Below are 15,498 nucleotides of genomic sequence, written 5' to 3' on the forward strand. Positions count from 1 at the left end.
AGATGTAAGTCAAGAAATACCTTGAAAAAGCAACCTGTTGCCAAAACAGATTGTAAGAGTCGGATTAGTGCAGCTTTGAATGGTGAATGCAAATAGGAAATTAAATCAGTTGTACTTGAACATAACCATAATCTTATAAGTCCAACAAAAAGAAGATATTTCAAGGTTAACTGAATGATACAACCTTATGTGAAAAGGCGACTTGAAGTTATTGATGTGGCTGGGATTAAATCGTGTAAAAATTTTCAGTCATGTTCAGTTGAGGCAGGAGGTGTAGGGAATTTGACGTTTCTACAAAAAGATTGTAGGAACTACATTGAAAAAGTGAGAAGGTTACGACTTGGAGTTGGAGATGCTTCGGCAGTACTTGAGTATTTTATGAAAATGCAAAAGAAGAATTCAAATTTCTGGTACATGATTGATGTAGATGAAGAGAGTTGATTACAGAATGTGTTATGGGATGATGCTAAATGTAGGGCTGCATATAAAGAATTCAGTGATGTTGTCATATTCGACACAACGTATCTGACGAACAAGTATGATATGTCATTTGCTGCTTTTGTGGGGGTTGATCATCATGGACATTCGACGTTGTTAGGTTGTGGGTTAATTTCCCATGAGGACACTGAGACATTTGTATGGCTATTTAGTTCTTGGCTTGAATGCATGGATGTTGCTCCTAATGGAATTATTACTGATCAAGATAAGGTCATGCAAAATGCAACTGAGATTGTTTTTCCTGGTACAAGACATAGGTGGTGTTTGTGGCATATAATGAAGAAACCGCCTGAAAAGTTAAAAGGGTATAAGGAATATGAAACTATAAAGTTTAAGTTACAAAATATTATGCAAAATATTGTGTATAATTCCTTTACGCGTGAAGAGTTCAAAGAACGGTAGAACCAATTTGTTGATGTGCACAACATTCACGAGAATGCATGGTTAGTGGATTATACAAAGAAAGAGTACGATGGGTGCCTGCATTTCTTAAAGATACTTTCTGGGCACGTATGTCTACTACCCAACGTAGTGAAAGTATGCATGCATTTTTTGATGGGTATGTAAATTCCAAAACTACTTTAAAACAATTTATGGAATAATATGATAATGCATTACGAGATAAAGTGGAAAAAGAAAGGTAGACTGATTTTAGATCTTTCAAATCTTGGATACCATGCATAACTAATTATCCTATTGAGAAATAATTTCAAAGTGCATACACAACTGCAAAGTTTAAAGAGTTTCAAGAAGAGATTGTGGGGAAGATTTATTGTGAATTATCTTTTCTGAATAAATGTGATGCATACGAGGAGTATAAAGTTTTGGAAGATGTTTGGTTTGGAGATAGTAGTCACCGTGTTCCGTTTGCGGTATACTTTGAAGAAAATTCGTGTGATATTTGTTGTACTTGTCATTTGTTTGAGTTCAGGAGGATTTTATGCAGACATGTCATTATGGTGTTGATTCATAAAAAGGTTTCACACATTCCAGAAAAGTACATTTTACGGCGTTGGAGAAAAAATATAAACAGATGTCATACGAAAATAAGGTGAGTTATAATAGGTGGAGCACTAACATTGAAGGAAAACATTTTGATAAGTTGTCTAATTTAATGCTGACAGTAGCCGATATGGCATCAAACAATGAGGAAGATTATAATATGTTGACGGAGTTTATGATTGACATGAGAAAAAAGTTGGAGCAAAAGGAAAGTGAGGGAGGGCTTGGTACCAAAGTGAACATCTCTTCCACAATCGGTTTGAGTAGTCAAGATGGGGACAATCCTCCGAAAGAGGGGAATAGTCTAATTATTAGTCCACAAGTAGTTCATAGCAAAGGTCGTCCTCCATATAGAAGAAAGCAATCGAAGGTTAAAGAAATTATACGTAGGGTTATAAAGAAAAAATTACAAAAACAAAGAATTGGTATGAGTTATACACCTATTCTTACATGAGTTTTCTTTTTTGAAACATTATTTACTTATTTGAAGTTTAGAATAATATCAATTTGATTATTAATGTGTTATGTTACTTTTTAGGAAAATGATCATCAGTAGAGCGAGAAAAAGAACAATTTCTTTCATCTACTTCCGTGGCCGATGCAGAAACTCAAGTGTTGTCGAATGATGTTGTTACTACCCAGGTATGTGTTATGTATGTTGTATAATTGTAATTAGCTTAAGTTTTCTATAACGTGTGCTAAATTGTGGTTGTTAAACAATGACAATTATCCACTGGTCTAGTTCAGAATCTCGTAGGACAAAATAATTTCTATACTGGATAGGAGTTTGTAAATGATGAAAATGTCTCGTTCGGAGATGTTTGATATTGTTGACAGGTTGAAGCATATAGAATTGTATTTGGTAGAAATTATTCATGCTTTGGTTAATTTATGCCGAATGAAGTTGAGTTGTATGCTGATTCAGTTGTTTTGTTTTTAGTATTTTGGTCATTGGTTGTGTATGAGTAGGCTATCTGCTATAGGGTTGTGAATTCATGATAATGATCTCAATATAACTTATTATGAATGTTTTATCATCACATTGTAGACTCCGGTTGTAGATGGAATTTTGGATATGCATTTTATTTCAGATTTGAATTTTGATGTCTTTGGTATGTCTAGTATTACATATACATATGCATTCAAAAGAGTAGTTGAGATATGTATAAACAAAAGGCAAATCTATTTGTAAACAAAAGACAATCTTTATCAAGAACATCCGCTGAAATTAATCTATTTATAAACAAAAGGCAAATATAATCTTCGTACATAAAACTTAGTATTTGAAGTACACATAATTAACATTCATAGTGAGTTTCCCAAGAATGTTGACAAGGAAGAGGCTGTTGAGAAATTTTTCATCATGGTGTAAGGGGTGGAGGTTGACTAGAGGAGGATGAGGTCGTTGAGAATCATGCTGAAAATCTTTGTCATGCGTTCCCCAATGATGTCAATTATTTCTTCTATTCTTGATGCGAACGAGTTGAAATCACTTTGCAATTGATCATGTTGTTCTTGCATTTGCCTCTCAATACATGAAAAATGCTCCTCTTGAAACTTTTTCATCCACTCAAATCTGCTTACTATTTCGTCTAAAGTATGAAAAGACATATCTTTTACATTCTAAGATGATCCAGGTTCAATACTTGTTTTTTTTCTTTTGCGCACATAGACTTGTCCTTCATTGACCCCTTCTGGAATATTGACACCTTCCTGAACCGTTGCATCTCCCTTCATTTCTCTAATCACAAACCATTCTCCTGCCATATTCTTTTTAATCAAACCCATTTTATTCAATGTCACATCCTCTAACACATTATTTGCAGAAAACTTAATCTTATTTGCTGCATCATTAGGGGTGATCTCAATACCTAACTTCTCACATATTAACGTGACAAGCATCCCCCAATATATTTCTCATTTTTCTACTTGAAACTCTCCCAACTTTTTAATCAATAACTTCACTGAATTTACTTGCCTCCCTGCTAGTGCTGCTTCCATGAACATTAAATCCTTAACCGTCATATTTCCATTTGTCTCTTTCCTACCATTAAATGTGTAAGTCAGATATCTGTGAAATACTCTCATAGCAGGATTCTTTAACTTTGTAGATTTACACCTATGTGGATGGTAAGTCCCTATCCCAGAAACATCTATCCAAGCTTATTTGGAATCCCACGTTCTAGATACATTATTCAAACCTTCAAAATCAAATCCTATCTAGGTTGCTAAATCTTATGGTCTCACTACAAAGTTCTGATTCTTTAATCTAAAAAACATTGTATACATCAGAAACTCATCAGTATCTGTCTCCAGAAATTCCAAACTACCAAAAAACTCATAGATCAGATGCTTATATCCATCATAGATAATACTCATCAACCAGTCCCATTTCAAATTATGAATCCAACCATTGATTTCATCACCTAAACCTAAACTTGTTATAAGTCCTAAATCCAAACTTCTTTCAAGGCAAATATGTCTTTTCGACACCTCCTCATGTTGTTTTTTATGTTGCAAGTCTCGAAAATTGATTGTAGATGACGATGTGTCTTTATGAGGAATGGTTGTATTTTTTGCTCTCACCATTTTCTGCTTTCTTCTAAAACCTGTATACATAAAAAATTCATCATCATAATCAGTCATAACTGAATTCATCATCATTCCTTACTGTTAGTCTGCAAATAAGACAATATGAAAACTTTGAAACAAGGAACTTATTTAATCAACACCATCACATGAAAGCTTTTAGTAAATAGAGATCCAGTTAGTAGAAAAAAGCAACACTTAAATGATCAGCCTATAACTTAGGCTTAAATAAACAAAGACATCATGACAAAAGATTTGATTGAAAATATAAAAGATGTTTAGTCAATTCTCAATTTTCATATCAGTCCAGAGCTCCTTCAACCTCAGCCCTCTCTGTATCTTGTTCTCTTCAATTCTTCATGTGTGAGTTCAGTAAGGATGCAAATGGAAACCATATAATTGATGCTAGTCTTTCCAATCAAATGTACTTAAGAGTTGAAATTAGTAGCACATGACTATAATCCAGCTTGAGGGTTATTTAATTTGATTGAGGACAACAAATGCAATTGTGCTGAATATAACATAGTATTTGAGTGAGAACAACTAATGCAGTTTTGTAGGAGTGAAGAAAAGAGTTCAAAAGGTGCCAGGGTATTTAAAGCGTGAAATTCATTTTTGGCAGTGTTCAAGGTTGACAAGCACTCAGAAAATGCTTTCTGCTTGCCAACTTTTCTATTATGTTTATATTTAACACAAATCAAGAAAATTATATAATTATACCAAGAAATGAAAGATAAAACCAGAGCCGAAATATATCAAACAACTCTCATGTCTGGTCAAGACCTTTTGAAATGTAAAGACATCCCAAGGAAAGAACTCGCATATATTCAAGAGCCCTTTTTGTAACACAAGTTTTGACACAGTTTTCAAACACTAGAAAATGCATAAAAATGGTTAAGATTGCATCAAAGTGCATAATTTCCAAGATAACATCAATTGTGCAAGTGAAATTGAATCTCAACTATTTTGGAAGTGTCTTAATCTAGTGGCTAAAAACTTGTATCATAGTTTGTGTCAAAAGTGGAGGCCTTGAATCTATATGTATATACATTAGGTTGAGATATTGTAACATAATCTATGAAACTATTTGTTAACAATTGATTTCTTTTCAATCCAATGTTGTTAAGAGTTGCTAACTTGGCCTTAAAAAACAACCAACCTTAAAATTCCCTTTCAACGTCATTGAATTTAAATTAATCAATGATAACAAATGATTCACTAAATCAAACCCAAAATTCAGTTATATAAATATATATATATATATATATATATATTATTATATATATATAATATATCTATAACACAAACACATTACTATATACACACAACTTCCTTTTCAACATCATTGAATTGAAGTTAAAAAATGCTACCATAAATTAAACCAAAAATAAAAATACCCCACACACATGCAATAATGCTCTAATCCAGACTCCCAAAATTCATACAAAATACTGACTTCTATTTCTGGCTTTGAAAATCCAACCATCCCAATCACATTCATACGTTCTTCATGCAAGGGTGGTTAATAGCTTCTTTTTCAATGCTGCCCGCAGCAATTAAAAGCAGGGAGCATTATATCTCTTTATGCACTGATATACCTTAATATAGAAGATGCCAGTGAACAGGGTTGGTGAAACAAGATATGAGTCACATTAGTAAAAACGCGTATTATCCGCGAATTGTATGGACAATCGTATAATTCGCGTATAAAACGTGCGTATATGTATTTATAAAATATGCCATATATTCGCGTATAATAAGTTTTCCCGTATAATTCGCGTATAATTCGCGAATTTTTGAAAAAGAAAAACAAAATCTCACCCCCCAAACGACGTCGTTTTGGTGGTTTTTACAAAAAATTAAAACAAATCTCGTTCAGTCGTTCTTCTTCAGTTCTTTGGCATCAGCAGTTCTTCTTCCTCAGCTCAGCTCAGCTCAGTGCTGGTGGGAGAATCCGATTGAGAGCTTATTCAGATGAGGAGGCTTCTCAGGCTCAGTGCTGGTGGAGAATCCGATTGAAGACCTTAGTTTGCCACACTTGAGCAGTTAAACGGCGCTAGGAGCTGAACAAGAATGTGGCAAAGCAAGCTGAGAAGATTATGATCCAGAATTCCATATAACCAAAGATTTAACAAAATTATCACCTCCCCATTTATTCCACACAAAATAATAAACTCAAGCTGAAGCCTAGAGCACCAAACTGAAATCTACAGCACCAAACACCCACAAAAACTCAAACCTTCCAACAGCAAAATTTTACGATTTCTTCCAAACAAAGATTTTCCATATAACCAAAGATTTAACGAAATTACACCTCCCCATTTGTTCCACACAAATTCATCCTCCATCTCTATTTGCATAGTCATAAAATCGAAAAAAAAAATGAAAAAAGAATTAAAACCCAGTCCTATAAACCCATAATCATGAAATATTTTCCAGTTATGAAGAGAGTAACTGTTTGGCATTTTCTAAAAGAGGATAGAAGAAGGGGATTTGGAGGATAGAACAAAGCTCGATTGTGTTTTTGTGGTGTTGATTTGAATAAAATGGTGTCAATTTGTGATATGTCTTTTATATTTTGTGTTGACTTGGGTTTGTAGCAAGGTTGTGAGGGGTGTGGTGTGACGGTGAGAAGTGAAGTGGGTGGGTTGGTGGTGCTATGCTGGAGATGCTGTGAGTTAAGGTGTTGGGCAAAAGGAGCAAGGAAATTGGAGGTGGGCCGGAGCAGCGGAGGGGAGGTACTGGGAGGCGCAATGAAGAGAGGAGAAGTGGGGGAGGACTGGCTGTTCGGTGGTCAGGGGTGTTGCCACTAGTTGCAACCTGGCCGACGATTTGTTTGTTTGAATTTTTATTTTTTTATGTTTCTGGTTAATTTTTGAGTTAAAGCGTTTTAGAATCATAAAGATTAGGGAGGATATTAGATGTTTTTAAGGGTTATAGGGTGAACAAGAGGGACGAGGCTAAGAACTTTGTATATTAAATTTTGATTTAGGGAGAATATTAAATTTTTATGCATAATGTTAATTGATCATTTTGCCCTCACTTGTAACGGAGTTTTGATCATTCAACTCTTCTTTATAACAAAATTTTATTTGTTTGGAGCTCTTATTCGACTTTGAATTTTGATTTTATTATGACTTATGTGTTTAATTTGACACTATAGTTGAATCTTGGCTAAATATTGTGTTTGAGTTTGGAGACTATAATTTGAATATCAGTTATATATTGTGTATTTGTGTTATTGATTAATTGAATACTTTGCTTTTAACCAGATAGTCTATAAAAGTGTTAAAACTAAGCTTGATATTGCCGTATTTTTCAAAACGTATTATTGACAATACACCATATTAAACCCGTATATACCTGTACCGTATTTTTCCTGTATCCGAATTTTATGGCCGAATTTTTATAAACGTATTTTTTACCATTTGCCGAATTTTATGGCCGTATTATACCCGTATAATTCCCATACCCTTTTTTTGCCGTACCCGTATTTACTAACGAGGTATGAGTCCATTCAACCAAAAACACTGCAGTAAACATAATCTAAGCTTTTTCCAAGCCAAAAACACTCAAAAGAGATAAATTTCTTTGAAGTGGCTTTTAAAAGAAAAATTACAAATCACAATTGCAGGTTGTTATTTGACAACACGTTGGGAGGATTTTGACGTGAGATAATGCAAGAAATCACAATCGCAAATTGTGAACACTTCTATATATCAATCACACAAACCAGTCCCACCAAATTAACTGGATTTCTCTTTATCAACTCAATTCAAGAAATCACAACACAAATAATATTCCACCCCAACTCCATTCAACACAAATTTCAAATCCAACACATTAATCCAACATAAAAAAATAAAAAAATTGAGAATTCGGTGTGACTAATTACCTTACAATAATAATGGCAGATGAGAAACTTGAAGAAGAATCATGGTAGATGAGGATCTTCAACAAAGAAGAAGAGCATGGCAGATGAGAACTTCGAAGAAGAAGAAGAGCGCAGATGAGGAATGAAGACGAAGAAGAAGAGCAGAGATGGGGAATGAAGACGAAGAAGAAGAGCAGAGATGGGGAATGAAGACGAAGAAGAAGACCGAAGAAGAAGTGACGGTGTTTTAATTTTAAAAACTTCCCCCAAATTTGTTTTTAACCTAATTTTTTTCACAAAAATTTACAGTACGAACGCCCGTCTAAAAATGAAAGATGGCCATTCATAGGTTATGGATGACCGTCCATAAGATATGGACGAGCATCCACACATAATGGACGGGTGTGCGTTATATGTGGATGCCAGTCCACACGTTAGGGACGCCCATCCACAAGTTAGGGACGTCCGTCCAAAATTTTGTTTTATTTTTTTAATTTATATTATGTACAGGCATCCCTTATTTGCGGACGTCCATCCAAAATTAAGGGACAACTGTCCATAACTGATGAACGAGTGTTCCTAAATTTTTTTATTTTTTTAAAAGCATTAATAATGGACCGACGTCCATTAACATATGCATGCCCATCCTTTATTTATGGACGGTCGTCCATAACCTATGAACGACTGTCCATTATTTTTGTTTATATTGTTTTTTCCATTTACTGATGAACGGACGTCCTTTAAATGTAGACTCTCGTTCATAGTAAATGGACTCCGGTCCATATAATATGGACGGGAGTCCATGGTAAGTGATAGGCTATTCGCAAGTGTACGAAATCGTGCAAGTAGTAAAACTCNGCTTTTTTTTTTTCTCCTTAAATTATACAAGAATTTTCTGGGCAATAAAGTGAAAAAGTCACATAATTTCTCCTCTTTTTCTCTCGTCACATACTCTACAAAGAAGAAACCAAGAATCTTCTATGTTGCTTCGCAAATAACTTCTTATTAAAATTTTTGCTTCATCGATCCAACCCTTCCCCCACGCGCCTCCCGCGCTTTTTATTAATTTTGACTTAGACTTAATAATCAACGGTCTTCTTTTCTTTTTCTTTTCGTTCTTCTAACTTCGTTACTACTTTGATGAATATAATTAGAAGTTGTTCTATATATGGCAGCTAAATATACGTACAAAGTGATTAGAAATAGTTGATTTTTGTGGTATAAATATACGGAGTTTTGTAGAGAAAAGGTCAAAGGTTAAAATGGTGGTGATAGAGAGAATTTTTACTGTCGAAATTGGTTTTGTGTAATAACAAAATATTAATTTTGGATGAAAAAATAGTATTTTAAAACTTTTTTGATAAAAAAGTGTCATTAAAGCCAACTTGCGTGGAAAAAGGTTGTTTACTCGCATAATAATAAGAAGTTCACTAGAAATTTCAAAATCGACGAAACATTGTACTGTTTTCTATGAAGACCCGAAAGTTATTTTTAATCAAACAATTTTGCAAACGCGTTTTTTGTGGTCAAAGTGGGCTACTAGTCAATGATTTCAATTTGGAAAATTATACAGTCACTTGACGGTAGTGCACTAAATGATGTGACAAAATCTTGACCGTTAATTAATTTTAATTTAATATTAATCAATGGTCAGAATTTTATCACATCATTCGGTGCATAAATTCGGTGCATTACTCCTTCAATTTAGCCCTCTTCATTGACTTTTCAATGAATCATGATTGATTAAAAGATTAACAATTTGCAATATAGATTTCGTTGAAAATTTGTGTTGAAAGAAAGTTTATATTATTGTACGAAGAAAATATTGCTTTGTAAAACTCAAAAAATAAAATTAGATTGCTGACTATTATAATTATAATTATTAATAGGTGAATAAAATAGAATGTTTGTCAAACGAAAATCTAATTATTTAGTTGGAAATTTTAATTTGGCATGACTGTCTAAGCTGGTGAGACTGAGTTTTAAAAAGGCAATGTGTCAAAAGTGAGAATATCCAAGATCCATTGAACACCCTACAAACCCAAAAAACCCAACAAACCATTATGTTAAAACTAAAAAAATAAAAAACCCAACAAACCATTATGTTAAAACTAAAAAAATAGGACAAATCTTTTTTACCGCTAAACCCCTTGGTTATGGAATAACACTTTTCTTTTTCCCTTATTTCAGTAGATATGGGCTAAAACTTGTAACAATATCATCCTGTGTTGAATTATTTAGTGTGTAATATGCAGTTCAAGTTTTAAAATCTTCCCTATAGGTAATTTTCTATTAATCCTCACGCATTCAAGTCTTCGTGTTTTTAGCATATTTTATAAGTTTCACTATCACATTAATATACCAGTAAAACAATACTTTGATATTACAGATTTCACGTTGATACAATCAACGTATAACTAATTAATGTAACACATAACTAGGTTCCATACAATGGACGAAATAAGCAATTTGATTCACACACCAGCAACAAAATCCTTGCTCTACAGCATTGACAATTTGAGATGCAATCATCGCCGTATGCATGATAATGGGAAGCGAAGTAAATAGTAAATACCACAAACAGTATAATCTACTCATAATAAGCAAACACCAGAAGTTCTATGAGCTACATTCATAATAAGTAAACGCCACAAACATTATGATCTACATTCATAACAATCGTATCTGGCTCATGAAGTATGAATTCAACTTGTTTAGCAAAGCTCCCCAGCACGAGCAGCACAAAAAGCTACAGGATTAAGAAACGTCACTGCCCTAGAGAACAAAACCATCCCAAACATCCATTTGCGTCTCCTTAGTTCTAGTCGCAACCGAGACTCAATACATCAATACATTCAATTTCAAATGTTTCATCAATCCCTTGAAAGAGCACATGAAAAATTAACAAATAGCATCACCTAGAACCACGTGAGTACCTCCTTACTGGGCTACCGTAAGGGGAATGAGGCAGCGACCTGGATCTGTCCCTCCTGGATCTTCCACCGTGAGGAGAGTGCACAGGAGAATAATCACGACCTCCTCGATATGGTGAGCGCCTAGGAGACCTACGATACCCATAATCATCACGGCTAGAACGATACCTACTACCACGATCACCACGAGAACCTTTCACAAATGCAGGAAGCAAATTTACCAGTAAACAATTCAGTTAGGATGCCCATTGAACCAATGAATCATTCCAAGGATGGAATATCATAAACATATTATACTCACCATGACCATAGTCCCTACTACTTTTCAGCCCAAGATAGTGTCCAGGTGTTGGAGTTCTAGGACGTTTCCTCCGAGACTGAAAGATAAAAAAAATCACCTCTATAAAATTATCCATTATAAAATTTTACTTTAAATAACGACTGAGTAATGGTAAGGAACACGATCAGGCATCATTTCCACAAGTAACATTTGATAAGTCATCCTCAAAAACAAAATGAAAAATCTTCATTAGGAAAATTCCAAATATGGGAGAATAGCCTAGCTACCGAGGAGGGAATAACAAAATATCTAGACACACAACTATTGCCCACTAAATGAATGCAGGTATGAAATACCATAAAATCCTGATTAGAAACTTGTTGCTAATGTCCGTTGATTAGTTGATAGAGTTGAAAGTGAATGCTGAGGTTGTATAGTTGTTGGGCAAAATAGTTGCTATGTTTAGTTGATCACATGCATTTGAAAAGCTGTTTAAGCTGGCCATTGATCAAGCTGTTTCACTAAAGTTGACATGGATGAACTCATCATCTTTGATTGCTGCCAACATAGCTGATGCAAGGTGTTCTGAATATAACCAGAAAACCTCCAAGTTAAGAAGAAAGATAACCAATCAAAACTGGTTAAGTTTACCACCAAGGGTGAAATCACATTACCCTCTCTACAGTGATATATCGCCCCTCGAGAACTGACTGGTTGAGATACTTAATGCAACGGGTGGCATCCTCAACAGAGTCCATTGTGACAAAAGCAAAACCTCGAGAGATGCGCGTACGGGGTTCCACAACAAGAAAACATGAAGCAACCTGAACACAAAAGCTAAAATAAATTATAGAAGAAAGATAGGACATAATCCGTTCAAATAGACCAAGAAAACAATTAGGAAAAAAATCCAATCAATACTAAGTTTTGTGTAAAAAGAAAAACCTTTCCCTCCTTCGAGAAATGCTTTTCGAGTTCCCTTTCTGTGACTCTTGTAGATAGGCCAGTCACGTAAAGTGTGTTTCCAGGATTAGTAATATCAACCCTGCCAGATCATTAAAAAATAAGAGTAACAGAGAAACAAGCCATCATGTATGCAGGACTTTAGAACGGTATCAGAACATCAGGCATGGCAAGAAAAGCTAAAACAGAAAATATAAGTGTGGTAGGCATCAGCACAAAAAAAACTAACCTGCCACGGCTTCTGGACCTTGATCTGGATCAGAGAACATTATCCACATGAGAAGAACATTCACAAAATATCAATGTCAGATATGGCAGAAACAGGATTGAACAAGTATCATGACTATAAACCTAAGCCAAACGACAAAACTTCCACGACTTCGGGACCGTGATCTCTGCCTTGGCCTAGACCAGGATCTTGACCTAGACCTAGACCTTGATCTGGATCTAGACCTAGACTGTTCTCTCAAAGGGGAAGGCGACCGCATAATTCTGATACAGCCACAGCATTACACATCAAAACAGAGGAATATATATATACGTCAAAGTGAGCAAAGATAACTTTAAAGAGCTTCATTTTAAACATAGTTACACACACACACACACACACATATATATATGTGTGTGTGTGTGTGTGTGTGTAACTATGTTTAAAATGAAGCTCTTTAAAGTTATCTTTGCTCACTTTGACGTAGCAAATTATCATAAAAGCATACTTATAACATTTAAAGCAACCTAAAACAAACATTTATAAATTTCTTCAACAAGCCTACTTCAAAATTATCCAATTTGAAATCAGGCGACAGTTTTGCTATATAATTCTCGCGCATAAAAATACTCAGAATGAGCAATTTTCAACTTAAAAAAGGACAATTAATCTAAAAAATATACTACACCGATCCAATTCGAATTCCTCAATCGAAAGAAAAGTAAACATGCTCCGAGCGTAAACCAAAACATAAAATATAAACAAATAAATCTTGAATGAAGACTGACAAAATCAATACGATTTTCAGCTACGAGAAATGGATTTAGAGCTTACTTTTTGCGAGGAGAATCAGCCTGTGGAAAATGAAGAAGCAATCAGATTTCAAGTAATTACAGGTTGAACTACTGAGAAATTAAACTTATATGAATACATTATGTAGTCAAGAAGTTAAGGATTGAAATTAAAGATATGCTCAGCTTCCGTTATTTAAAAAAAAAAAAAAAAAAAAAAATTCATCTTTTTCTCTCTTCACATAGAGAGAAAAAAAAATAAAATAAGACCCTTCCAAGCTGTTTCATCCTAACCTTTTATTAAAGCTTCTACTTCATCTATGATTACATTTACCCTCTGGGATGTCGACTTCTAAGTCCTAGTATTTTAAAAACTAGCATATACGCCTCAAATTCTATTTGACATTAAAAGCGTAAGGGCGAACAAAGTAGTCACACACCAAACATTACATTTATAAAACAAATATTAATTAAACCTAAAAGAAAGCACAACTGCAGCGACTGGTCTAATCACTAGACGAGATGAACTAACAAGATCGATGATATATTTTTCCGCAAGAGATTACGGAACGAAATTAATTCATATATACCAGCTGGTTTAAAAAAATAATAACTGTATGCTTCTAATAAATTAATTATGTCAAATTAAAAATAGAAGAGAGAGAAACTTACACAATATTGATGAGTAAGTTTGATATAAGAGCTTCAAAGAAAGCAATTAGTTGTGTTTTCAATGGGAAGGAAGAGGAGCTTTCTGTGTTACAAAGTGATGAACTCTACAAGTTCTTCTCTTACTTATACTCTCTTTTACTTTCTCTACAGAATATACGAGAGCTTCCCACGTAGTTTCGCAATAGCTTTCATTAAGTCTGTTTTTGGTGATGGCGATGGTGATTGAATATTCAAATAAATTTGGAAATGTCAGCAAGAAACGTGTGGTGCAGTCCGTGACCACTGCCTGCACAAAAACAAAATCTTGTGCATGAAAATCAACATCATCTTCAATTCTTCATCAGACGAAACTTAACCATAATTGTCATTGGCATGCTCGCTTTCACTTAATGGAGCCTCTTCACCTCATTCGGCTTTCACTTAATATTTCTTCCACTAGGGGGGTGTTTGTCTAAGTGGACAAATTCATCGAAAATTATGGACAATTCATAAAATTAATTTTAATAAACAAAGAAAGTAAACCAAGTGGGACACTTCACATTTCGTAAGTTGCAGCTGATAAATGATAAAAACAATTAAGAGACCATCATCCATGCATGCATGCGTCAATAATTTTACACTACTGAGTCTGACTGGTACTGTAAGATAAGTGTAGCAACATAATAGTTTTATGTAATGCCAAGCACACTAAATTATGGTTTAAATCATTAAGTTGACACATTCAGAAGCAACGTGATCAGATCGTACAGCCACACTGCATGCAAATGTGTTATCAGTTGTTGCTGCTTCAGTAGTTTAATGGTGAATATGATATAGTTTGTGATGGGGCATGACTTTTGTTGACTGTTTAGCACAACTTCTTGGACTGTGTTTGAACAACACTTTAAACCCAGTGTTGATTTCTCGATTCTTATGCCTTCAACTCCGATCATGGCGCCATCTCCTTCATCTTCTTCTCTTTGTTTGACGCTTTTCACAATCTTATCACTTCTGTTCACGCACGCAACCTGTTCGACGAATTACCTTTTCACCCTCTCTTTTACATTCCTACAGAATATACGAAGAGCTTTCCACGTATTTTCGCAATAGCTTTTATTAAAGACTGGCTTATTTTCTCTTTTTGACTTAGACTTTGATAATATATATGAAGAGTTTCCACGTAGTTTCGCAATAGCTTTTTATAAAGTCTGGTTCAGTTTCTCTTTTTGACTTAGATTTGATAATGTATATGAAGAGTTTTTCACGTAGTTTCGTAATAGCTTTTTTTTTTTCTCTCTAATTAACAAGAATTTTCTGGGCAATAATTGAAAAAGTCACATAATTTCTCCTCTTTTTCTCTCGTCACATACTCTACAAAGAAGAAACCAAGAATCTTCTATGTTGCTTCGCAAATAACTTTTATTAAAATTTTTGCTTCATCGATCCAACCCTTCCCCCACGCGCCTCCCGCGCTTTTTATTAATTTTGACTTAGACTTAATATCAACGGTCTTCTTTTCTTTTCTTTTCGTTCTTCAACTTCGTTACTACTTTGATGAATATAATTAGAAGTTGTTCTATTATGGCAGCTAATACGTACAAAGTGTTAGAAATAGTTGATTTTTGTGGTATGAATATACGGAGTTTTGTAGAGAAAAGGTCAAAGTTAAAATGGTGGTATAGAGAGAATTTTTACTGTCGAAATTGGTT

The 15,498-nt window shown here is 34.3% G+C and overlaps 1 protein-coding gene across 1 annotated transcript; it reads right to left on the reverse strand.

Moving 5' to 3' along the window:
- Positions 1 to 10,560: 10,560 nt before the first annotated feature.
- On the reverse strand, positions 10,561 to 13,249 carry LOC116114401 (serine/arginine-rich splicing factor SR45a-like). Its single transcript, XM_031400540.1, has 7 exons — positions 13,182 to 13,249; positions 12,509 to 12,631; positions 12,369 to 12,392; positions 12,122 to 12,221; positions 11,851 to 12,000; positions 11,198 to 11,273; positions 10,561 to 11,089 (listed from the first exon to the last, which is right to left on the reverse strand). The coding sequence occupies exons 2-7, from the start codon at positions 12,625 to 12,627 to the stop codon at positions 10,878 to 10,880; spliced, it is 681 nt and encodes a 226-aa protein (XP_031256400.1). The 5' UTR covers positions 12,628 to 12,631; positions 13,182 to 13,249; the 3' UTR covers positions 10,561 to 10,877.
- Between the last annotated feature and the right edge of the window lie 2,249 nt (positions 13,250 to 15,498).

This window comes from Pistacia vera, unplaced genomic scaffold (genome assembly GCF_008641045.1).
Source record: "Pistacia vera cultivar Batoury unplaced genomic scaffold, PisVer_v2 Contig71, whole genome shotgun sequence".
Lineage (NCBI taxonomy): Eukaryota > Viridiplantae > Streptophyta > Magnoliopsida > Sapindales > Anacardiaceae > Pistacia > Pistacia vera.

What these genes read in the sequence shown, in the direction of transcription:
- LOC116114401 (XM_031400540.1), bottom strand. Translation starts at nt 12,627, where the DNA reads ATGCGGTCGCCTTCCCCTTTGAGAGAACAGTCTAGGTCTAGATCCAGA. An exon ending in CGGTCCCGAAGTCGTGGAAG is followed by an intron (nt 12,393 to 12,508) that starts TTTTGTCGTTTG and finishes TCTCTGATCCAG; the next exon opens with ATCAAGGTCCAGAAGCCGTG. An exon ending in GATATATCACTGTAGAGAGG is followed by an intron (nt 11,274 to 11,850) that starts GTAATGTGATTT and finishes TTTATCTTTCAG; the next exon opens with TCTCGGAGGAAACGTCCTAG.